We start from the raw sequence: 24,245 nt of genomic DNA on the forward strand, positions 1-24,245 counted from the left end.
ACCTATTATTTTAGGTTTGTCCAGCCCGTGGAATTTTCCTGCAGCTCGGTGCTCTTCCTTGTCACTGCTGTCCTTTGCTTTCTTGTCCCAGTCGGGCCATCGGGGCTTTCCCATCTTCCCTCCCAGGCTTCTTATCCACAAGATGACTAGTAGTGACGCTGCCTTACAGGCCAGGTCTTTGGCGAGTTCTGCTCATCAGCACGTCCAGTCAGTGCTGCTTTGCTCAAAGCCACGCGTACACTTCAGGTCTCCTCTGCAACATTCTTTCTGAACGCTGTTCAAAAATATCCTCAACAAATGGTTTCTTGAGGATTTCTGTCATGTAAGTTGGTATTAAAAGAATACATAACTCAACAAAAGATGTTTCTACTTTTCTCAATTCAATTATAAACACTGAATTTTGCCTTATAGATACAATGGATAGATTTAAAAATTCACCTTTTGGCTTCATGATGAGAAATTAAAATTTATAGGATATATTAAGGTGAAACTTAAAAAACTAAGATTTTTTTCACTGAAATGTCTATTAACGTCATCAGACTATAGAGTAATCAAACTACGAGTTTGCAAGTAAGATAATATCAAGTCAACTGTCATCCATGACCCATAATCCTTTTATATTTTAACTCAAATACAAGTGTGCCAGTGAACTTTAACTTTCAAAATGTTCTGGCTAAGAATTATTAGCCAAGTCAGATAATCCATTTGCCACAAGTGAACTCTCAATTGTGATGAGGTAGCATCCATCAACTGTACCACCTTCTCTGGAGGTCATGCCCTCCACCCATGAGGCTTCCCACTTCATATGAAAAGTATGAACAACAAGGGACAGAAGAGCCATCGTTCATTGTTTCTTTGATTCTTGTTATTTTCATAGTATCTTAAATACCTGATTTCAATTTTACAGCAACAACAAACATCAATATTTATGCTGGTCAGTAACTGTGCTCCAAGTTGCATGTATTAATGACTTCCAACACGATCTCTAGGAATAATTCGTAGTTCTGAACCGTGCTTTAGAAAAACATTTCCAGCAGTCTGAGCAGGATTTATTCCTATTCCATCATTGGTAATAATTGCACTTGTTGCTGCAGGAACTTTAAATTCTTCTGCTGCAAACTTTAAGACTGCTGTAGAAGGTATACTTTCAGGAACACTGAGTACTTTGTAGGGCAGCCGAGGGTCCGACGTGAGCGTGATCTTAAAGGACACCTTCGACATGGTGGAGCCGCACCGACGCCCCGCAGGCCGGTCTGGACGCTTACACTGCTTTTAATTCTTCTCATGCTAGTACTGAAAATGTTCAATATTATACTTAACTTTCTACTTCAGGGCCCACTGTCTTGACTATATAAATTGATTTCCCACATTTGAAGTTGAGAAAGCGTGGCACACCCATATCTCTTTGCTTTTCCTCCCCTTACCTCCAGACTGCATGAGATGTGTCGTTGTTTTACATTGTCTGGCTGGGTCACATTATAGTCTCTCCCATGAGCATATCCAAGGCTGACACCCTCTCTCTCTCACTTGCTTTAATACATCTGCATTTTCCTTGTTGCATCCTAAACTGTGACCCTCACTTACTAGAATGCATGATGTGATCATGTGCGTATTATTTTTTTTTTAATTTTTTTATTTTCATTTATTTGAGAGCAACAGAGAGAGAGAGAAAGAGGCAGATAGATGGAGAGAGAGAGAGAGAGAATGGGCGTGCCAGGGCCTCCAGCCACTGAAGACGAACTCCAGACGCATGTGCCCCCTTGTGCATCTGGCTAACGTGGGTCCTGGGGAATCGAGCCTCGAACCAGGGTCCTTAGGCTTCACAGGCAAGCGCTTAACTGCTAAGCCATCTCTCCAGCCCATGTGCATATTATTAATGGTCAAAAAAATATGACTAAATTTATAGAAAAAGAAGAATACAATTTTATGTTGCAAGTTCCGTGTCATTCAGAGAACGTTGCAAGGATAACAACTTATTGCTTTATCTTATGCAATACTCCAAACATTTGTTTAGAATAAAGATTCTACTCAGTTTTTGTACATTATGACTTCATCACAGTGTTACTTAAATTTTTTTGTTTATTTTTATTTATTTATTTGACAGCGACAGACAGAAAGAGGAAGAGTCAGAGAGAGAGAGAGAGAGAGAGAGAGAGAGAGAGAGAGAGAGAGAGAGAGAGAATGGGCACGCCAGGGCCTCCAGCCACTGCAAACGAACTCCAGATGCATGTGCCCCCTTGTGCATCTGGCTAATGTGGGTCCTGGGGAATCGAGCCTCAAACCAGGGTCCTCAGGCTTCACAGACAAGCGCTTAACCTCTAAGTCATCTCTCCAGATCCACAGTGCTACTTTTGGTGAAAGTTGTCATTACAGTTGCATTGTGGTTAGAAGAGGCATGAAGATCACTGACTTCCAGGTTAGGACATTCCTTGCTTTCCTTGGATTCATCTTTCATTTGGCAACTATAGTTCCTTGAGTGTCTGTGGTATTTTAGAAAGGGAGTAAACATAAGATGAACTATTGTAGAACTTAGCTTCAAAAATAATCTTTTTGTCTCAAATTTCTTGATGGCTTGGTTGGCCAGAAAATAACTATTAGACTCAAAATGATGTTGATGCAGGCACAGGATTTATCAGCCTCATGTATGTTAATAAAACCTGATAGTAACTCATTTCTTATTACATCATAGGTAATCTATCCATTCAGTATCACTCTTATTGACTCATCTTTTATACTTAATTCTCAAAATTATCAATTTCATTTATTTTTTTCTATTATTTTCTAAGTGAAGTTATAGTCAGTTGGCAAAGAATATGTTCTCACATGTTATATCTTTACTCCTTGTTGATCTCCTCTCCATTTCTGTTGCTTTTTCATTAAAAAATTTAAAAAAAGGCTCTTTATGTGTGGATGTTTCCTTAATTATTATTACTAAAATTTTGTTTTGTTTGTCTTTAAGAAAGTATATTATTTTTCAAGAAATGTTTACTGTACATAACAAGATATAATGTGTCACCTTATTCCTGTTTATTTAGATGTAATATGCTCAATCGCTTTCTTATTCATACTTTCCAAATATGAATAAGACTTTTTATTCCTTTTCTATGTCTCAAAATGTTACCTTTATGGTTAATTCTCTAGAACCACTGGGTTGAATTAGAATAAAGAATGTCTCTCATCTACAGCCATACCACACTCAACATGCCCAATCTTGTCTTATATTGGAAGAATGTCAGTAACCAAGCAGATCTAATTATTGGAAAATAGAGTGACTTTAATGCCACTTTATCCAGGACAGGAAAGGAAGCGACCAAAACGTCGACAAGAAGTGACAGTGTGCTAAAATCATAACTTATATAAACTGAACACTCAACTACTGTGAGCAAATTTTTGGAGTACTGAGTAAATCATTTTTTTTATTACTATGCTTAACATTGGAAGTGGGCCATTTTTAGCACAATTCCCAGGTGGTCCCTCTGCCCTATTACTCTCATTTATCAAGCGCATTTCTCTTGGAAGTTGGCTTCCACTGCTTTTCTTTTTCTCCTGGGCATCATCAGTTTCATGGGGTTTAGCCTTGTCCAGAACTTACCTAGCTGTAACTTAGACACCAAACATCCTGCTGAGCTCTCCACATGCAGGGAATGGTGAAAAGATGGGCACAATGGCAGGAATCCTGCTGCTAGGGGATGTGTTGATGCAGGTGCTGGGGGGTAGCTGATAGAGAGGTTGGCTAGTCAACTTCCTGCTGCCCTAAGAACAAAGGTCTGCAGTTCAGTCATATAAACCAATGTGTTGAATGCATTGCCAAATTCTGCCTTTGACCTGCAGGAGCATATCCTCCCCTGTCTATTTCCCCAAGACCCCTATTTATTCAGAATATATCTATAGTCACTGGTTCTGGACTGCCCACTGCTGAAAGATGGGTCTCACTCTAGCTCAGGCTGACCTGGAATTCACTGTGTGGTCTCAGGGTGACCTTGAACTCACAGTGATCCTCCTACCTCTGCCTCCCGAGTGCTGGGGTTAAAGGCGTGCGCCACCACAGCCGGCTTGTCTTCTCATTTCGTACTTTCAAGTTCAGCTTCCCTGTGGTTCTTGATGAAGACCAGTAAATCATCACTTCCTCATTCCAGCGATGCCATAGTTTCTAGAATTCAGTTTTTGTTTTTACTGACCCTCACTCTGGACCGTATTCGCATCTGATTTTCAGCTTCCTGTAGACAGATACCTCTTTTCTTCAATCTATCTCCCCGCTTCTGTCATTTGACCACATCCTTTGCGATTCTGAGTCTTCAAGGACTTGGACCACATTTGGAACAACATGCATTTATTTAGCATTTGAAGATTGTATTGATTCTCTTCACACTGCTGGGACAAAATACTGATGCAAATCCGTTTAAGGAAGTGTCGTTTATTTCATCTTATAGATCCATGTCACAACCCACCACCAGCACCATGAGCTTGAGGCAGCTGGTCCCACTGAGTTCAGCCGGGAATCAGTGAGATGAATGCTGCTGCTGAGCAAACATTCTCCTCTTTATACAGGCTGGGATGCTAGCCCACGGAACAGTGCCCCCCAGAGTTAAGCTGGGACCTTCAACCTTAGTCAATATAACCTCAATCATCATTCTAGGTGCTCAAGCTGACAATCAATATAAACCATCATAAAGAGCTGGAAGAAATTTTATTGTCTGCTCACCATTCAGATATGCATAGCTCTGGGATATCACACAATGCACGTGCACACACACACACACACACACACACACACACACACACACACACACCTCACATTAAACCCCGCTGCACCCAGTACTTAAACCAGTTCTTCTCTAAAAATAATCAGTAGCAACAAGCCTGCGGTACTCCTGGATATGGGCCCAGAAATTTCTAAGAAAGTTACAGCTTGGTGCTAACCATCAAACTGATTCCTGGAAAGAACGCTTGTTCCTTATTTATGCAAGACCTGCCTTACAGAGGACGGATCTCTAGCTCAGCCAGTTATCTTGGAAGAAGAAAAGAAACTTACACAACTATCAGAGCTAGACATGACCTTAACATTCCTCTTACCCAAAACAACCACTATGTCGCATGAGGCAGGGGTGTTAGGTGGCTGACTTGAGGACTTAAAAACCTCTTAGGCACAGTGTCAGAACAAAAGGCCTTCTAACTCAAAGTGTATTCTACTTAAAACTTTCTGCTAGGGCTGGAGAGATGGCTTAGTGGTTGAGGCGCATGCCTGCGAAGCCTAAGGATCCAGGTTCGATTCCCCAGGTCCCATGTAAACCAGACTCACATGGTAGCACCTGCGTCTGGAGTTTGTTTGCAGTGGCTGGAAACCCAGAAATGCCCATTTTCTCTCTCTCTCTCTCTCATAAATAAAAAAATAAATCTCTAAAAATTTTATACTGCACCACAGAATTATGTTTCATATTTTTAACCATTATAAGAATAAAAATAGCTAGCATCCTTTAATCTCTAATTCTAAGCCACATCTTTTACTAAGACCCACGGTCTCATTCAATGTTTACAAGCATTACCTATGCACATGGTTCTAGTGTTATCTTACCTTACTGGCCCTTGGTATGCTGTGAAAACCATGCATGGAACTAAGGTCAAAGTATGAGTCGAGTCAGAAGAGATGGCTCTAAACTTAGAATGGACACTTAGATTTTTGTTCCTCTAAAGAGGGAAGGCGGAATTAAATGCAACGTTTGCGAAAGTTTGAAGATATATTTTACTCTCATTTATGTTTGTCATGACAACCCAGTGGGCTGTCAAGCCATGAGCTCAAAGCAAAGCTGAAGATGCTTCCAGCAATTGCATTATAAAAAAAAAAAAAATCGCCTCCCTTTACGGTTTTATTTGGGTGGCATGGAGGGACAGAAGACTTGCTCACTGTTCTGCAGTGTTAAAGGCAAAACAATGGGCATGCACGTTCCCCACTGCATTCCTGCTCATTACGTTTCATGGCCCCCCGCACCACCCTCCAACTCTGAGGCCAAAGAAGCCTGGCAATGAGGAGATGCATGGACGTAACCCAACACTGCCGTGGCCTGGGGTCAGAGGGCTGCAATGCCAGACTGGCATCTCAGAGGGGTAAAGCCAGCATTCTAAAGAGACCAGTGGCTTGGCCTGACCACTACCACTACCATCCACCATGACTTTTTAGTTCACTTGGATGTTCTCTATCTGGCTTGACTATGTTTTTCTTCTAAGTTGGCAGTCTGAGCACTTTGTGGAGAGAAGAGAGAGGGGAGAGAGAGAGAGAGAGAGAGGGAGGGAGAGAGGGAGAGAGAACGTAACTTGAAATATGATTGTGGGTGTTTTTAACAAGTACTCAAAAAAAAAAACACCACCAAAAACTTTAAACAAGACCTTTTTAAAAACATCTCTATGGATTGCCTTCTTTTCCTTTTAAAAATATAGACTGTTCAGTGTTCTAGAACAGTCCATGAGATACACCCTTTAGGGGAAAGAGTAGTGATCTCCTTTTATATGCCCAACCAAAGCAGAATTTAGTTATTCTTGGCTAGTCCCTACATCTCATCCAAGAACACGAAAACTGTCACTTTGAAATTCAAAGCCAAAATATCTCTGGTCTGTCAACTGTGGTTAAAAAGAAAGAGCCCTTGAGCAGAGACCAAAATACAGCAAGGAAACCACAGTACATCAAGACCTCTGCCCTGGGTTCAGGTCCCAGCTGGCTTCCATGAGACTTTAACCATGGTATCGATTTCTCAGTGGGGATCCACATTCGCTACAGCCAGTGATCAAAAGCTAAGTGTGCCCTTCGCACCTACTGGGATTCCCAAGAAAGATACTGAGGTTCCTATTGTACTTGTCCACAACACGGTGGGCTCAATTTCAAAATTCAGAAAAAAAAAGTGCTATTACAAAATCAACATATGGTCCCCCAGCAACATATAACTGTGAGGGCAGCAATGAGCATATGGTAAAAGAACCTTGTAGAAAACAGGAGGAGGCAAGGGCAAGAGGCTAACCTTGATGAAGACATTTTTTTGACATTTTATTATACATGGATGTCAAGAAGAGTTTGGTCTTAGACATACATAAGAAAAAAGAAAGAAAAGTGGTACATTGTAGAATAACATTCTCATTATTATCAAAAATGGCATGGAGAAATAAGAGACTTAAATTGGCTCAGGAAACAGTCTTTGGGATATGCATGCCATTCAATGGCCATCTTGTATTTCCAAGAAGTGAACTTGGATCGAAGTGTGGCTCTCCAGACACCAGTGAAAGTTAGACTATGTGATTGATTGCCCTGAACACACCTCAAAGGGATACCCATGCTGACACAATCTCATTTCCTCTCCCAGAAACAGCACTTCGATGGGGCATTGATGGGTTACGAAGTGTCCCATGGGAAGGAAGGAAAGAGAGACGGCAGAGAGCACAGAGCACAGAGGGAAACAGCGAAGGGCCCGTGGTTGCCCCATTCCAGACCTGGCCTCAGGTCCTCTTTACATACTCTCATACACTATGTGCCTTTTGGCCTCGATTTCTCTTTTTGCTTAAACTAGTCTTCTGACGGAGATCTAGAGCCCATGACGTACAGAGATTCTGCAGAGACATCAACTATAAATACACGTTAAGGAGAGGAGAGGAGGGGAGGTGAGGGGGAAGAGGAGAGGAGAGGAGGAGAGTGGGGGAGAGGAGAGGAAAGGAGAGGAGAGGAGGGGAAGGGAGGGAAGGGGCCGGGCAAGGAAGGGGAGTGGAAGGGAGAGGAGGAGAGGGTTAAGGAGAGGAGAGGAGAGGCAAAGTTGGAATCTTCTGAAGATTATGTTATTTTTTTCCCTCCCTAGTTCATTCTGTAATGTCTTCAAATAAATCCATCCCTCCAAATGCAAGTAACTTCATAAGACAAAGATATATTTTTAAACTTCATTTTAGCCTCTCTCCACCTCCATCCATCACAATCCTGTGGTTCATGAAAGACAACCTATACTTATTATTTATTTTCAAAATAATTTTACCTAGCCCCTGGTGAGGAGCTTCCATTCTTTTGTCCATCTACACTTCCTTTCCCTACCCATGTGAGGAGGTAAGAGTGACAACAAAATGCCAAACAGAAAATAAGTTACCCACGCTAAAGGAATGCTCACCCACTATACGGAATATTGCCAATAATCCCACAATTCTGCGATCAGTGAAAATAGATTGCAGGTAAATAATTTGCCAAATACATCAATGAGATGAAACTACTTTTTTTTATATGCTCTTTACTTCTCTAATGAAAAGGTAGTCTCCTGATGTCAGAATTTCTTTACAAAAAGAAATATGTCTGCACTTTTCTTTTCTGGAGACAGAGATGCTCTATAGCAGGGACTATCTTCTTAGCGGGAGACACCAGACCAAATTTAGAACATTTAGTGAGAGTAGCAGAATAAATGAAATAAGACCAGTGGCAACAATCTCGACTTCCTGTCTAATATAAAAAAGACAGCCAGAGTGAAACAATTGGACTTCCCGCTGCTGGAAAGGGAAAAGCTTCCTTCCTTGATCCTTTGATTCACTAGTTTGTGGAGGTGAGAATAGAGTTCACAGTATGTGCTGGAGACGTTAATTCCATCCACCACCATTTCCCACCCTCTGTCCACTGATTATCTCTAACTGGAGTCTTTGTAAGGGAATGTCAGACCACTACTTCCATAACAACTTCATTTTTATTATTTTTTTTTCGGTGGGGTTGTTTGTTGTTTATTATTATTTTTCTTTCCTTCAGAAATGGGTTGCATTCTATAGCTTTGGTTAGGTTTATTTTCTTTCTGGTTTTTTTTTTTTTGTATCTATGGCTGTTATAGATTAGAGTGTATTTCTTTCTAAAATATGAGCTAATTGGGTGGAAATAACTATGGCCTGGGTACTGGATGATGTTGGATTGCTTCTCCAGCCACTTCTCTTCTAGCTTATGGCTTTTAAAAATATTTTATTTTTATTTATTTGTTTGAGAAAGAGAAAGAAAGCATGGGTGTTCCAGGGCTTCCAGCCACTACAAACAAACTCCAGATGCACGTGCCCCCTTGTGCATCTGGCTTACGTGGGTCCTGGGGAATCGAACCAGGTCCTTTGGCTTTGCAGGCAAATGATTAACTGTTAAGCCATCCCTCCAGCCCAGCATTATCTTATTACAGGGAACATAGAGAATTCTATAGGCTCTGAGGAAACAAACTTGACTGCTTGAGTCTCCGGCAAAGGAAACAGACTGCACACACATTTTCTGTAGCAATGGCTTGTGCTGGAAAGTCATTAGCTATGATGACATATCCATCATTATGGCGAGGGATGCTCACCTCCAGTGATGTGCTGAGTGGATGGGCTCCATCTAAGCTAGCTGGAGAACTCTGAATTAAAGTTCTTTCAAATTCTCTGGGCACCTGGGAATAAGGTGGCAGAGATTGGCAGCTACCAGCTCTAAGTGCTCCTGGCCCTAGATAGCTCAGGTATGCTAAGCATCAGTGATACCACAGAGGAAGCAGTGATTTCCTCAGCAGAAGATTTGGGCTGTATGCAAATGAGGCACTTCTCAAATATGTCAAGCTGGCCTTAAAGTTTTGATCCAAAATTTATTATTGGAGACAAGCATTTTTTTTTCCACATGTAGCAAAAAAAAACCAAAAAAACAAAACAAAACAAAAAAAAAAACCTCCAACAACCAGCAAACATGAACTGTCCAGAACTCTAAAGCCGCTGTCCACAGATCTTAGGGATGGACTTCAAGACTGCCCCCCCAAACCTCCATGCCACACCTCTGCCCCAGGATGACTCCACCCACTGGAGACTCAGGATGCAATCCTGTGTCTAGGAGGGCACACATTCATTTCTGTTGCAATGCATCTATGCACTTGCTTGCCCATCTATTCTATTTGATGTATACTTTATAGGGCTGGGAATAAATCTAAATTACCTCTGATTGTTGTCAAAACAGGACCTAAGAACCAAACAGCTCTCTATAAGAAGTGTGTATTCATTCGCATATTGATGCCAACATATTGAAAATGGGACACATTCAGGACAGCCAGTATTGTAATTAATGTAGTAGCACGTTTATTGTAAAATGTGTTGCATCTATGTGTGGATTAAAACTACTTGAGACATAAGTTTACCTTTTATTGATATTGAACTTACACTGTGGACCACTATGGGTTTTGCATTAACCCTTTATCACCCATGCTATGTTTGGGAATTTAAACACAAACACTGCCATATTTGGAAGAAGCTTATGCTTCCATCAAGTACACATTAAGAGCACATGGATGGACTTACTGAGGATGTGTCCTTCCCTCCACCACCACTGCTTGGCACAGTCCAGGCCTGATATTTGCAGCAGCTTCCTCGCTGGTCTTCTAAGGAGCGCCAGCTCTGCCAAGAGCACTCTCCATCAATGTTCCTTGTCTCTGGCCTCTGGGCTGCTGAGTCCTTCGATCTTCTATCGTTGAAGGCCTAGAATTACCCACTCATTAAGTTTCTTAGGAAAGCAGCGTATCATACTTACAGAGCTCAAACCCTTCTCCTTGCCCTTGGGAAAATGAGGAATGAGTTTAGTGAAGAATTAGATTGGGTGCCCCAGATCTGTCCAATCCTCTCTAGTCTTCAAAAAAAGAGAGTTGTGGGGGGGGGATGTCCTCCCTTACAAGAGGTCTCAGGCACTGATCTAGTGGAATCAGGCCCAAGTGGAGAGCAGTACAGACAATGTATTTACAAAGGCTTCACCTAGAAACCTTGCTTTTCATTCTAAGTTTGCTCCTGTTGAGAAACTAATAGGACCTGGGCATGACATGCCTCAGTGAACGTATGAATGAGACTCAGCACCCACACAAAATGGCTGAGATCGTGTTGGAATCGTAGTGCTGGGAAGAGGAAGACAGGGAATCCCTGGAGATCACAGACTAGCTAGGCTTGCCAAATCAGTGAGCTCGAGGTTCAGTGAGAGAACAGGTCTCAAGGCCTAAATGAAAGAGTGTTTGAGGAAGGCAATCTGCATCAACGTCTGGCCTCTGCAAACAAAATGTGTGACTACTCCGTGCTCCCCCAGACACAAAATGGCCTGGATATCCATGGCCTCACAGTGCCTGACACTACCTACACAAGACCATCATAAGAGGAGGAAAAGATCATGACATCAAAATAAAAGAGAGACTGAGAAGGGGAGGGGAGATGATGGAGAATGGAGTTTCAAAGGGGAAGTGGGGGGAGGGAGGGCACTACTATGGGGTAGTTTTTATAATCATGGAAGTTGTTAATAAAAAAATTTTAAGAGCCAAGTATGGTGGCACATGCCTTTAATCCCAGCACTCGGGAGGCAGAGGTCAGAGGATCACTGTAAGTTTGAGGCCACGCTGAGACTTCATAGTGAATTCCAGGTCAGCCTGGGCTGGAGTGAGACTCTACCTTGAAAAACCAAAAAAAAAAAAAAGAAGTGTGAATACTCATATGCACATACAATATGCACACATACCACATACATACAAATAATATTTATTATTATTATTATTATTATTAATGTGGAGACCCATTAGGCAGATGAGGTTTCAGCATCTTAGGTTCCTAGGTAAGCAAGCGAAAACACAACTCATTGTAAGAGATAAACAAAAATGAGCTTATCCAGTCACCAACTAGCCTCTAGTTCGACACTTTTCTTCCAGAATAACTAAGCTGAACCTACTGCAGATATTTCCTTGGCCTTGACCATACATGCTTTTCCTTCAGCCCGTTAGCCAGCCCCAGAGCACCATGCGACCTGGAGTTGCTACTGCGTGACGCTTTGGCTGCTGAAATGCCTTCACATTTGAATTTGCCCAAGTTTATCTTTCACCGCTTCCTAGTAAAAAGTGCAGTTTCTTAAATTGCTGCGGACCTCACGTGGTTTTGCAGTTTGCTTCGAACATTATGGAGGGAAGAGACCTGTAATTTGTTGACCTTCCCTTTCAAACCCTGACAGTTATTCCACGGTGTTCAGTGCAAGGAGATATTCTTTGTCTCGGCTCACTTTCTCTGGATCCGTGTCACGAGAGAATGGCAGGTTCTGCTACTGAGGTTGACCTGTCCAACTGGCATTGAGCCAACCTGTCACCCGCCTTGCCTTTCCCTAGAGAGGTGCTTAGTCATTCACAGAGGCAGCCCTGGAAGTTTTACCTCCAAATTCTCCACACACCGTCCAAATATATATGACGACTCTGGTAAATGGTATAGGATTAATCCAGTGCTTCTTCAACAAATTAACCTTGTCAGCTTTCCTTACAATATTTGAATTTTGAATTTTGAATATGTCTGACTGAAGGAAGTGACAGGTTCACCTTGTGAAAAAGGCTTAGCCTATAATTATTATAATTATAATAATATAATAATAATTATTATTATAATTATTAATGAATGACCATAAAGCAACTTTACATGGAAAAAAAAAACTGTACTAAGGACCTTATAAGTAAAAAGAACTATCCATGTCTGTCCCTCCCTCTATATTTGAACCCTCTTATCCAAACATAAAAATCAGTTCTTGATAAGTCTGATTACCTTATTCTACTCACAAAAGTAATTTTCTTTTCTTTTAAAGTATTTTTTTAATTTATTTGCAAGCAGAGAGAGAGACTTAGAGAGAAAAAAAAAAAAAAAAAAGATAGGGAGGGTGCCCCAGGGCCTCCAGCTGCTGCAAACCAAACTCCAGACACATGAGCCATTTGTGCATCTGACCTTTACGTGGGTAACTGGGTGATCAAACCCAGGTCACTAGGGCTTTGTAGTTAAGTCCCTTAACCACTGGGCAATCTCTCCAGCCCAAGAGACATTTTTTTTTTTTTTCCTGTTGTAGAGTCAGACTTTCATCTTTCTACAGAATAGTCTGATCCAAATAATGTTGGTTTTAAATGTTGGATCTAAATTATGTGGCATGCATGGCCGCAGAATGCCGTAAGTAACGCCACCAGCACAGCCTCATTTGGTCTCTTACTATGGACAATACCACACTGTCTAAGCATAGCACCCACCACCCCTCCCTCCCTAGGCCTCCCCTCGCCCCTGGGTGCCTCTGTGAATGCAGCCCTTCCTGCCGTCGCTGTCTGCGCGGCCAAGGCCTGGGAAGCCAAAGATCCCAAATGGAGTGACTGTCATTTTTCTCAAGCACGGAAAACTCCGCAGGAACATTTGGTGGCAGAAGAAAACTGTCTGTGCACTTCCTGAGCCCTTTCATTTTTTCTTTTCTTTTCTTTCTTTTTTCGGCTTCTTTTAGGACTTCCAAATGTGTCTCCCTCAGTTGCCTTGGTGATTTCTTCTCCAGCTCATCTGTTACCACAGGTGGCCGGTTCTTTTCACCTGTTTCCTGTCCTCCGTGGGTGTCGGTGAGCTGGGATGAAGGAGGCACAGAAACACGTGGCCTTGGAGGTCATAGGTGCAAGGGCAGGAGATGAAAATGTCACCGTGGTGAGGATCTTTGCCGGTCGATGGATGGAGGAGTCGCCCAGCCACCCTGGATCACTCCTCTTCCTTGGCCAGGCATCACTCAGTGCTCTTGGATCTAGGATGCCGCCAGGTCTATCTGTATCGTAAGAAAGTGTTAATCATCGTGGGCAAGTTTGCTCGGTTGCCTTTGGGATGGATGCCAAGGTTCTCCACGTCAATATAACTGAAGACAGAGCTGGAGGGATGGCTTACTGGTTAAGGTGTTTGAGTGCAAAGCCAAAGGTCCCAGGTTTGATTCCGCAGGACCCACGTTAGCCAGAGGCACAAGGTGGCCCAGGCCTCTGGAGTTCATCTGCAGTGGCTGGAGGCCCTGGTGCATCCATTCTCTCTCTCTCCCTCTTTCTCTGACAAATAAATAAAAATAAAATATATATATTTTTAGATAGCTGAAGACAGTCAATAGTTGTTGCTTTTTTTTTTTTTTTTAATTTTTAATCCTATGAAGGCAACCACCCACCTCCTAGAAGCAATACCTGAAATAGCATGCCACTCCATCCCCATTGACTGCCCAGTGCCTTTCAGCCCCGGCAGTGAAACATGAAACGCTTTCTCTCCCACATTCTGCTGGGACCCCTTTGCTCTGTTTTCACCCCTCTTGTCATAGACCGTGGAGGAGAACAGGCGCTCATCTTTGAAGAATTTCGCACTACCATCTATCCCACATCTCATCTGGGTTTGCCTCTAATTCACAATAATTCCATGTGAACTTTATTTGACACATTTACCAGGCTTTAGATTTAAAAAAAAATTTACATTTTCTCTCTCTCCTCTTCCTCTCTCTCTGTTTTTAAAATTTATTTATTTATTTATTTGAGAGTGACAGACACACACAGAGAGAGAAGGACAGACAGACAGAGAGAGAGAGAGAGAGAATGGGTGCACCAGGGCCTCCAGCCACTGCAAACCAACTCCAGACACTGTGAACCCCCTTGTGCATCTGGTTAACATGGGTTCTGGGGAATCGAGCCTCGAACCACCGGGGTTCTTAGGCTTCACAGGCAAGCGCTTAACTGCTAAGCCATCTCTCCACCTCCCCCCCTTTTTTTTGAGAAATTGCACTCTCACTGTCTCCTACTATGTTTAGACACTCTCTAATTACCTGGATATCTTTTCCTTGCAGGACAAAAATGTGCAATATTTTCTTGAGAAAGAATGGAGAAATATTTTAGTAAGGTTGCCTGCAAACGTCCTTGGCAAGTCTCTTGTTGCCATAAGCAATTTGAACCGTCTTTATATATAATTAATTTGCTACTCCACCTTACAGTACATTCAACACTGCTTGTTCTCCCATCTGTATGAAGGTCATACTTTTTTTTTTTTTTTTCCCCACGAAACATCTTTTCCTTATTGGTGCTATTAGCTGGCATATATCAGCCTCCCGTACTCTGGACTCATGTGCTGAGGATTTGGGCTAGATTCCTGATTTTGTTCACAGCTATGCATGAAAACCCAATCCCAAAGGGGGTCTTTATATTTTCAAGTGAACAAAACATGGAGAATACTGACCAAAAAAGAGGCATTTTAATAAAGGAATGCGTACCACACTGAATATATCAGAGTCTAGTGGCACCTTAACTAGACATGTGACCCTAGGTAACCACTTCTCTTTCCTGGACTCCAGAATCTTCCTGTGTAAAATAAGAATGGTGGACTCTGGAGGCCGAGAAGCTTATCCTTGTTCTAGTTGCTTAAATTACATTTGTTGCTGGTGAGGCAAAGAACACCCATTTACTATAAATCAAAACCACCTGAGCAGAAGGTAAAATTCTTTCATACGCTTCCTGCCATTCTCTAATACAGATTTCATTGAGATTAACAAATTTTCTATAAGTTTTTAAAACCCAGTGCTGTCTCTAGCATTCCAGAAAAACCAAGCTATAGGATATTTTAATCGGTTGTCTCACTACTCGTTGTATACTCTCTTTTCACATTGAGATTTTCCACATTAATTTTTTTCTTTTTGTAATGTTAAGGAGAAAGTTAACAGATTTTTCTAAGTTAGACAGGAGGATAAGTGAAGAAAGAAGTTCTTAGTACAAGTTATTGTATCAAGCAGTCAAATCATTTTATGTATTTTAGAATCTACATTTTATACACCTCTCTCCTTTTCTTTTTGAAAATATTTTTATTTATTTATATTTTTTCCAAGCTCAGCGACACTGAGAGACAGAGACGAGGAACACCAGGGCTTATTGCCACTTCAAGGGAATTCCAGTCACATGTGCCAGCCACTTTGTGTATCTGGGGAATTGAACCCAGACTCCTTTTGAAAGCAAGCGCTGTAATTGCTAGCCATCGCCTCAGCCCATCAGGTTAATTTCTTTCAAGTAGGGTTGTGTGTGTGTTTGTACTACAGAGAATTAAATCCATGTCTTCGTGGATGCTGCGCCAGTGCTTTTCCACTGAGCTGTACAGCACCCTCAGCTATACAATGCCACCAGCTATGCAATACCCCCAGCCCCAAATGCAGTTACCTCATAAAGGCATATGCCACATCATTGGTTATCAAGTTCTACAAAAAAAAAATTGTTACTATGTATATATATAAACAATTTTTGTTATATATAATATATATATATAATTTTGTTATATATAATATATAATATTCATGCCATTATATCCAGAGAAATGTTCAAACTTTACCACAGGGCATAGTCAGGTGTAAGTTAAATTGGGAATAATTAGAAGAGAGGGATACTTAGTGCCTGAGGATGTCCCTCCACTGATATGAGATCTATAACAAATCCAGGCAGGTCTCATGTTCAAGTTCAAGGTGGAGTTGAGAGGGTATCCAAAATGTGTCCAGTGAGTCAAGAAATAGAAAGCAATACCGAGTTTCTAATATTAATAATTTAAGATCTATTAACTGACCTTTCCAAATTTTCTATATATTTTATTTTTATTAAGCACAAGGAAATTGTTAGATTCTCAACTCCAGTGGTCCTGACAATGCCTTTGCCCCACGTTCATATATATGGAGATTAGAGAAGGATACCACATGTCTTCCCCAGTCCCTCATCCACATCAACATCAGTCATGGTCGGCAGGGCCTTGCGTCCCCACCCTTCCCTGAGAAGCTATGGTTAGGTAGTGGTGGTTGGGGCAGGAAGGGCCCACCTCTTTAGCGCTATATCCACTAGCATAAAAGGGAAAGACAGGGCTTCAGTGGGAAGGGAAAAAAAAACAGGTTGATGAATGGTCTATGTGATCATGTAACAATATTAAGTATGAAATTGTCAGAGAATGAACTGCAAATAAAAGAAAGAAACACATATGTGGTGGTTGGAATAGAATAGGTGGCCCCCAATACATTCAGTTGTTTGTTTGTAGTTTGCATCTGTAGCCGTCTGCTGGAGGCAATGTCACTGTATGATCTTAAGGTGTGGAGGTGGGTTTCAGATTTTAATCTAAAGATATGCAAAGTGTGCCTAGCTGGAGTTCCTGAAGTGTGCTGTGGCTTTTGGCTTTTAGGCTTCCTGTGAAGGCAGGCCGGCTTCTTCTGCAATTATGGAACTTCCCCTGGATCTGTAAGCTTCAATAAATATCCCTTCCTCCATAACTGTGCCTGGTTTGGAAGTTCACCTCAGCAAACCTGAATCTGTCTGCTACAACATACATGTAACTTGTATGTAAATTTTCTATCATCTATGATAATGGTAACATTATCTGCATACCAAAGCATTTTTTAAAATATTTTTTATTTCTTTATTATAGGTATAAACCATAAACAAATAAATGATGAGTAAATAAAATCATTCTTTGGTAAAGAGCATTCATGATTTTAAAAAGTTTATGAAGTTCATGAAGCTGCTCACATTTTTAATTTGTTGCTGGATTATCACATCAATGAAAGCAGAGTCCACAGGCTGCGATCACTTCTACAGCATCCCACCTCTAAATGCTGTTTACACTGGGGACCAAATATTCAGCACATCAGCCTTTTAGAAGGGACAATTTATGCCCAGACTGAACCAATGTTTGTTATTCATTTTCAGAAAACATCAATGGTTTGCTCCTGGTTATTGAACAATATTTACATTGTTAAACAAGACATGCAACATCCTATTTGACATGCATTTTCATTTCTCTCTGCTAATCATAGTAACTAACATTTGCTGAACCATTTATCTGAGCCAGAAACATGTTGCCCATCCGTGATCTCTTATAAAACTCACAGCATGTTTGTGAGAAAGGTACCATCAGTATCTGAACTTCATAGCTACTTCTCAGCATCTGGAAAGCTGACATAATTTAGGCAACTTCACATGAAGATTAAGGATGTGTGGGCCAGAGTCAGATTTTGGATGACTGATTCCAGAATAAGTTAAAGTATCACGAAATGGTCTTCTAAACTCAGCATTTGTTTTCTTTTCTTTCTTCCTTGTCCACACCTCCCCTCACCCCTCCTTTTGAGGCAGAGTATCACTCGAACCCAGGATGGACTCAAACTCATTCTGTGGACCATGCTGACCTTGAAGTCATTCTGTTTATCCTACTTCGGCCTCCCTAGCACTGGAATTCAGTACCTGACCTATGGCATTCAGCACCTCTGTTGATCACCTTACTTTCTCAACTTTGATATGATAGATGACTTACCGGATCGAGGTGAATCATGGTGTGGAAATCCACACGGAGCCTGTAGAATTATAGCCAAATGCTTAATCTGGATCAAATCTACAGACCTGTGCAACCTTTCACCTATCAACATTTCAACATGGAGGATGAGCAGGGGAAGTTTTTTTTTTTAAGATATCAAAATAGAAGAGTGACTAATGAGAAATAAGAGGTTCACTGGAGGGATTGTAGGAGCAGGAGGACAACAGAAGGTAATAGGTGGGGATTATGGTCAAAATGCATTATGCATGTTTTTGAAAATTGATAATAAAAGCAAGCAGTCCGGCTGGAGAGGTGGCTTAGCAGTTAATGCACTTGCCTGGAAAGCCTAAGGACTCACGTTCAAATCTCCAGATCCCACATAAGCCAGATGCACACTGACGCAAGTGCACAAGGTCAACAACATGACCCTGTCAGTTATTCCACCTCTAACTTTCCACCCTTAGAAGGGGAGAGCCATGATGTATACATGTGTTGCTGTGAGAATAAAAATGGCTGATAAACAAGTGTGCAGGTTTTAGCATGGTGACTGTTACCATTCAAATATTAGAAATAATTGATTGTGACTGATTCTGTTCCATACTATATCCCCAACAGTTCAGCAACTCAATGCTCTTCACACCACCAAACTACCTCCCTGTCCTTTTGCCAAGTTCACAAAGTTTGTTCAGCTTTCAGTGCAAATGCCATTAATGAGTTTATTTTAACTTCTTCTTTTACTGACAGCTTCCATAACTATAGGCAATAAACCATGGTAACTCCCTCTGCCCCGCACATTCCCTTTCACAACTCCACTCTCCATCATATCCCCTCCACCTCTCAATCAGTCCCTCTTTTATTTTTGATGTCATCATCTTTTCTTCTTATGATGATGGTCTTGTGTAGGTAGCGCCAGGCACTGTCAGTCAGGTCATGATATTTAGGCCATTTTGTACCTGGAGTATTGCATTGTAAAGAGTCCTACCCTTCCTTTGGCTCTCACATTCTTTCCGCTGCTTCTTCCGCGATGGCCCCTGAGCCTTGGAAGGCATAATAGAGATGTTTCGGTGCTGAACAGTCCACTGTCACTTCTTCTCAGCACTATGGAGCCTTATGAGTCACCCCAAGGTCGCCTCAATCTGAAAAGAGAAGCTTCTCTAGCCAAAAGTGAGAGTAACATGAATATGTGGGTGTGAACATTATGAGAAGAGTTTACTGAGCTCTTTGGTTAGGATAATATATGCATTTAGGCAGACCCCAGCAGATATTCCACCCCCAGGGCTCATGACTTCCACTGCCACAGGTGTTCAGTATCAGGCATGCATTCCCCCTTATAGGGTGAGCCTCCAGGACAATGAGAGAGTGGTTGGTTCCCCCATAAGAGACATGCCATGCTTTTTGATGTGTCTGCCATGCTGCTTCTTCTCCTGCCACACTCTTATCTCTTATTGATATCTTTAATGTCTTCTGGGGTCACTTATCATACTTGGACTTAAGTAATGAATCAGGCTACTAGGCTCCCAACTTTAATAGGCCTTGACTATAGGTGTGTCTTACAAAAAAGTAGAAGGTGATTAAGAAAAAAACTAAATTAATGAAGAATGAAGGAACCCATGAGTGAATTCATATGCACTTTATTTTTCTGCTTTAATTTGCATATTCTATTAAGGTTTAAAATCTATTTTTTTATCATTTTTTTTCTTATGAATTATGCTGTTTGTATCATGAATCTTCAGACTCCCTGGCCAAGGGGTAATTGACTGAAAATATTTATAGGAATTTTCCATAGTTATATCTGTGCCAATGACAACTAAATTACCAGTTTCTTCCTTCTTAAATATTAGATTTTTGAAATACAAGTAGATTAACTCAGCAGAGAAAACAAGATATCGACATCTTTTCATGTTTTGCCTACTGCACTTCTGATGTGTTCTTTGAAATTTGCATAATCATTCATGAATCTCTTTTCATTTGAATATGACAGTGGTGACAACTTAAGATATGTTGTTTGTTGTTTATTCAAAATGGGTTTCAGTTATCAAGGTAGATTTTTATGGATGCACCTGCTTCCAAGTGTACAATAGGCTCCCTAGTAAGTATGATCCTATATGCTACCACGGCTTCGGACTATACCATGTTTTTTCAAAGATTAAAGAGACACATATTTTTATTTATTCATTTGAGAAATAGAAAAAGAGGCAGATAGAGACACACCAAGAGAGAATGGGCCTCTAGCCACTGCATACGAACTCCAGACATATGCACCACCTTGTTCATTTGGATTACAGGCGTACTGAGGAATCAAACCTGGGTCTTTTTTGCTTTGTAAGCAATTGTATTAATCACTAAACCATCTCTTCAGCCCAAGGAGACATATTTGATCTTTTTTAAGCTATCTTGGATATCATTCAAAAACTCAAAATCTCAACCATATATGCCAAACTACATTTAACCAGTACATATGTGAGATATAGCCAAATATATCAAGACTTCAAAACATCATGGAAGTAGTAACAAGGGGTGAACTCAAATTCCTGCAGAACTCTCTCTCTTCCTCTCTCTCTTTCTTATGAGTTGTAACACAGAGAATTTGGCCAAAGGACTATATTTTATAGTGAATATATCTGATTCTATGTACTGTTGAACCATCTCATCTCAGTGATGTGGTAGCTGCTCTACTTTAGATTCATGAAGTTATAAGTTCAGAAAACCACTTCCTTCCCTACCCCTTACCCTAAAGTCTTACATGTGAAAGGCATGTTAGGGAGGAAATAGGAGAGGCAGGCAGTGAGGCAGAACAGAAGGATGTTAGATCACTGGAATGGTGCCCTTAAAAGTGCATCTTAAAACCCCACGCCCCACTTTCCCGTCTAACCCACTTCCTGGATACTAGGAGGTCGACAGTCTGCCTCTGTCGGATTCTCCCCCCATGATGAACTGCCTCAGCACAGGTCTAACGCCCTCCAGGGCCCCTGGCTACGGACTAATAGTTCTGAAACCATGAGACAAATGTAAATAAACCTTCCTCTTAAGTTGTTTATCTCAGCTCTTTGTCACAGTTGCCGCGAGCACTGGTGTATAATCATGGCTTCCTTCTCCGTTGAGAGGATTCGATGGCAGCTCATGCTCCCCAAAGTTGCCGTGAGGACCTGTGGATTCAGGACCTGGGAGAATTTAGCCTGGAGTAAATGATCGGTAAGTACGAACCACTACCATTTAAAATGCTGTAATTAATATACTGATGATGTATATCATTCATATGGCTACTTGTTATTTTTTTTGTTCTAAGAACACAAGTTCATTATTAAGAAAATATGGAACTTGTTGGCTGTCCAGCAATGTTGTTTTGTCCTGTATTGCCTATTTTCTCCTTATACTCAGCAAATTTCAGTTGACTGAAAGTTGGGGTGTTGTTTGGCTCTATGTAGGCTACAACAATAGACCATTCCTTTGAAATATTCTGGCTGAGCACCTGTTGCTTTGTTTTGTTTTGTTATTGCATGGCAGATAGCTTAGGAACCAGAGACTGAAAGGTTACATTTTCAATATGTTAGATAGGTTTTTTAATTATCATAAAATTATTTAATAATTTTTAATCATTTAATAATTAATTTAATTATTATTTAATTAAAATCTGTCAACAAGTGAACATTTTAAAGCTACTTTAAAGGTGAACTATTAAGGACATAGAGAAAGAAAACCATTTCTTTTTGATATTATCCTTGCAGCATTATGCCAAATGAGATAGCCTCAAGTTAATTACGTAATCTAATTTAGTCACAGGTGAACCACTTCAGGAATAATTGAGAAAGGAAAGCATTGATAAGGTGTCTCTCTCTGAGTGTGAATGTGTGTGTGTGTGTGTGTGTGTGTGTGTGTGTGTGTGCATACTTTCCTAATTGCTTCAATGATAACATGTAGCATTGGTTATATTCTTTGAATTTACATCTGGATTAAAAATACTGATCGCATTTTGAAAGGCAGAATTATCGCTTTGTTTATATTTTTAGCACTTGTGATAAATCCAAATGAAACCATAATTAAATTCTAGGTACTGGAGATACTCTAAAATTATCATGTTCCTTATTTTTCTTTATTTTCTTTGTAGTGGGAACTGATAGGTGGAGCAGAGTGGCACCTTGTAAATTTCTGAATTGAAGGTGGCAGTTGTTTTGATTCCTTACTTCCTCAGAATGGTCTCACACAGACCTCCAGGAACTAAGCGTGATGCGTGTGCAGGCTGCACCTCGGAAACCCGGAGCATGAGAATGGAGCTGAAAACGTAGACTTCCATCAAGTGACCAAGTGCCTTCACTGCGGAGACTGAGCACAGTACGGATCAAAACAAAACAGTGATGATAAAAATCTGCATTTAGCAATCACTTGGGGACCTTACAAAAGGGACAGGGTGGGAAGAAACTGAAGGTAAGAAAAACATCACGGAATTCAGAACAGGAGTTAAAGCTGCTGGAACAAGAGCAGGTAATGTAGATTTTAATAAGAAAGAGAAAGGCTCGGAATTATAGGGCATGCGAGTAGTTATATCCCTAAGATAAGAAGATGAGAGGCACAACTTTTTGAAACTTTTTATTGTTATTTAAATTTTTTATTTTTATTTATTTGAGAGAGAGAGAGATTGAGAATAGGCGTGCCAGGGCCTCCAGCCACTGCAAACTATCTCCAGACGCGTGTGCCCCCTTGTGCATCTGGCTAACGTGGGTCCTGGGGAATCAAGCCTCGAACTGGGGTCCTTAGGCTTCACAGGCAAGCGCTTAACCACTAAGCCATCTCTCCAGCCCTTTTTTGAAACTCTTAAAAATATTTTTGTTATGTAGGATGCTCCCTTCTATATATTTGTTTTTGTAGAGTTAATGTAATTCCATCATAAAAAATCCACACGTGCATGTGTGTACATACACACACACACACACACACACACATCTTTCTTTAATACTTGTGGTGGTTTGAATAAAATGGCCCTCCATGGGCACAGTGCTTTGAACACTTTGGTTCCCAGCTGGCATCAGTTTGGGAAAGTTGTGGTACCATTGGGAATTGGAGCCTGGTTGGAGGAGGTATGTTGCCATGTGTTGGAGGTAATATACTCCAGCTGCAAACTTACTCCTCACTCTAGTTTCTTGCTGCTGCTGTGGAGACATGATGCCCGGCTGGCTGTCTGCTTGTACCATGCTTCCTCAGCCATGGTGAAACTTCCCGCTGAAGCGGTATGTTGAAATGAACCCCTCTGTTCCTTAAGATGCTTCTGTCCAAGTGCTTTGTCCCAGCAAAGGAGACACTCATCAAATGAGGAGAAAAAATAGATTTGGATAGTCAGATTCACTGGATGTGTATTAATTACTTTCGCCATTGCTATGACTAAGTACTTGACTAACACAACTTGGTGAAGGGAGAGGTTTTGGGGTGTACAGTTCCAGGGACTGCTGTCCATCACTGTGAGGAGGGTGGGGTCAGCAGGAGTGTGAGGCAGCTGGCCATGCCCCGCCCACAGTTACGACAGTGTGAAGTGAAGCTACCTTTCTCCTGTTTATTCAATCCAGGACTCCAGTCACCGTTAGAGTGGTTCTTCCCTCCTCAATTTACCTTATTTAGGAAACTCCTTCTTAGCTATGCCTAGGGATTTTTTTTTTCTCCTAGGTGATTCCAGAGCCAATCCAAATGACAATCAAGTTTAACCATCATACTAGGGGGCCGCTAGTCAGTGGAAAAGGATAAACAATGTGCAGAAATGTGCACAAGACTTTATCATATTGTTTTGTTTGTGCGCTTAGGTGAATACACACATACACATACCAATGATTACATGTAATCTACAGAGGGTGCATCTGTAACTAACACATGAGTCATTAGTCTCAAGGCTAATCTCTTTGCCATTTTATTGTTTGCAGTGTGTCACATTAACAAGCTCAGTGAATGGCGTGGGTTTGGAACCACAGGTGCATACATCCTTGGTACACTAAGCTTAACAATACAACCTAAAAAAAAAAAAGAAAAAAAAAAAAGAAACATGAAGCTGTAAGGTCAGAGTGACTTAAATAGACTCAACTAAAACTAGGGCAAGAAAAATACAGAAGCCAGAGAATCGTAAACAGTATTAAATTTTTTCAAGTGTAGGTCAAGTAATGAAAATTGAATTAAACTGGTTTGAG

General features: G+C 41.1%; 1 protein-coding gene across 1 annotated transcript; it reads right to left on the reverse strand.

Moving 5' to 3' along the window:
* Positions 1-470: 470 nt before the first annotated feature.
* LOC101599572 (ubiquitin-fold modifier 1-like) lies at positions 471-1,228 on the reverse strand. The gene has a single exon (XM_045137646.1). The coding sequence runs from the start codon at positions 1,219-1,221 to the stop codon at positions 964-966; it is 258 nt and encodes an 85-aa protein (XP_044993581.1). The 5' UTR covers positions 1,222-1,228; the 3' UTR covers positions 471-963.
* Between the last annotated feature and the right edge of the window lie 23,017 nt (positions 1,229-24,245).

Source organism: Jaculus jaculus, chromosome 18 (assembly GCF_020740685.1).
Source record: "Jaculus jaculus isolate mJacJac1 chromosome 18, mJacJac1.mat.Y.cur, whole genome shotgun sequence".
NCBI classification, from domain to species: Eukaryota; Metazoa; Chordata; class Mammalia; order Rodentia; family Dipodidae; genus Jaculus; species Jaculus jaculus.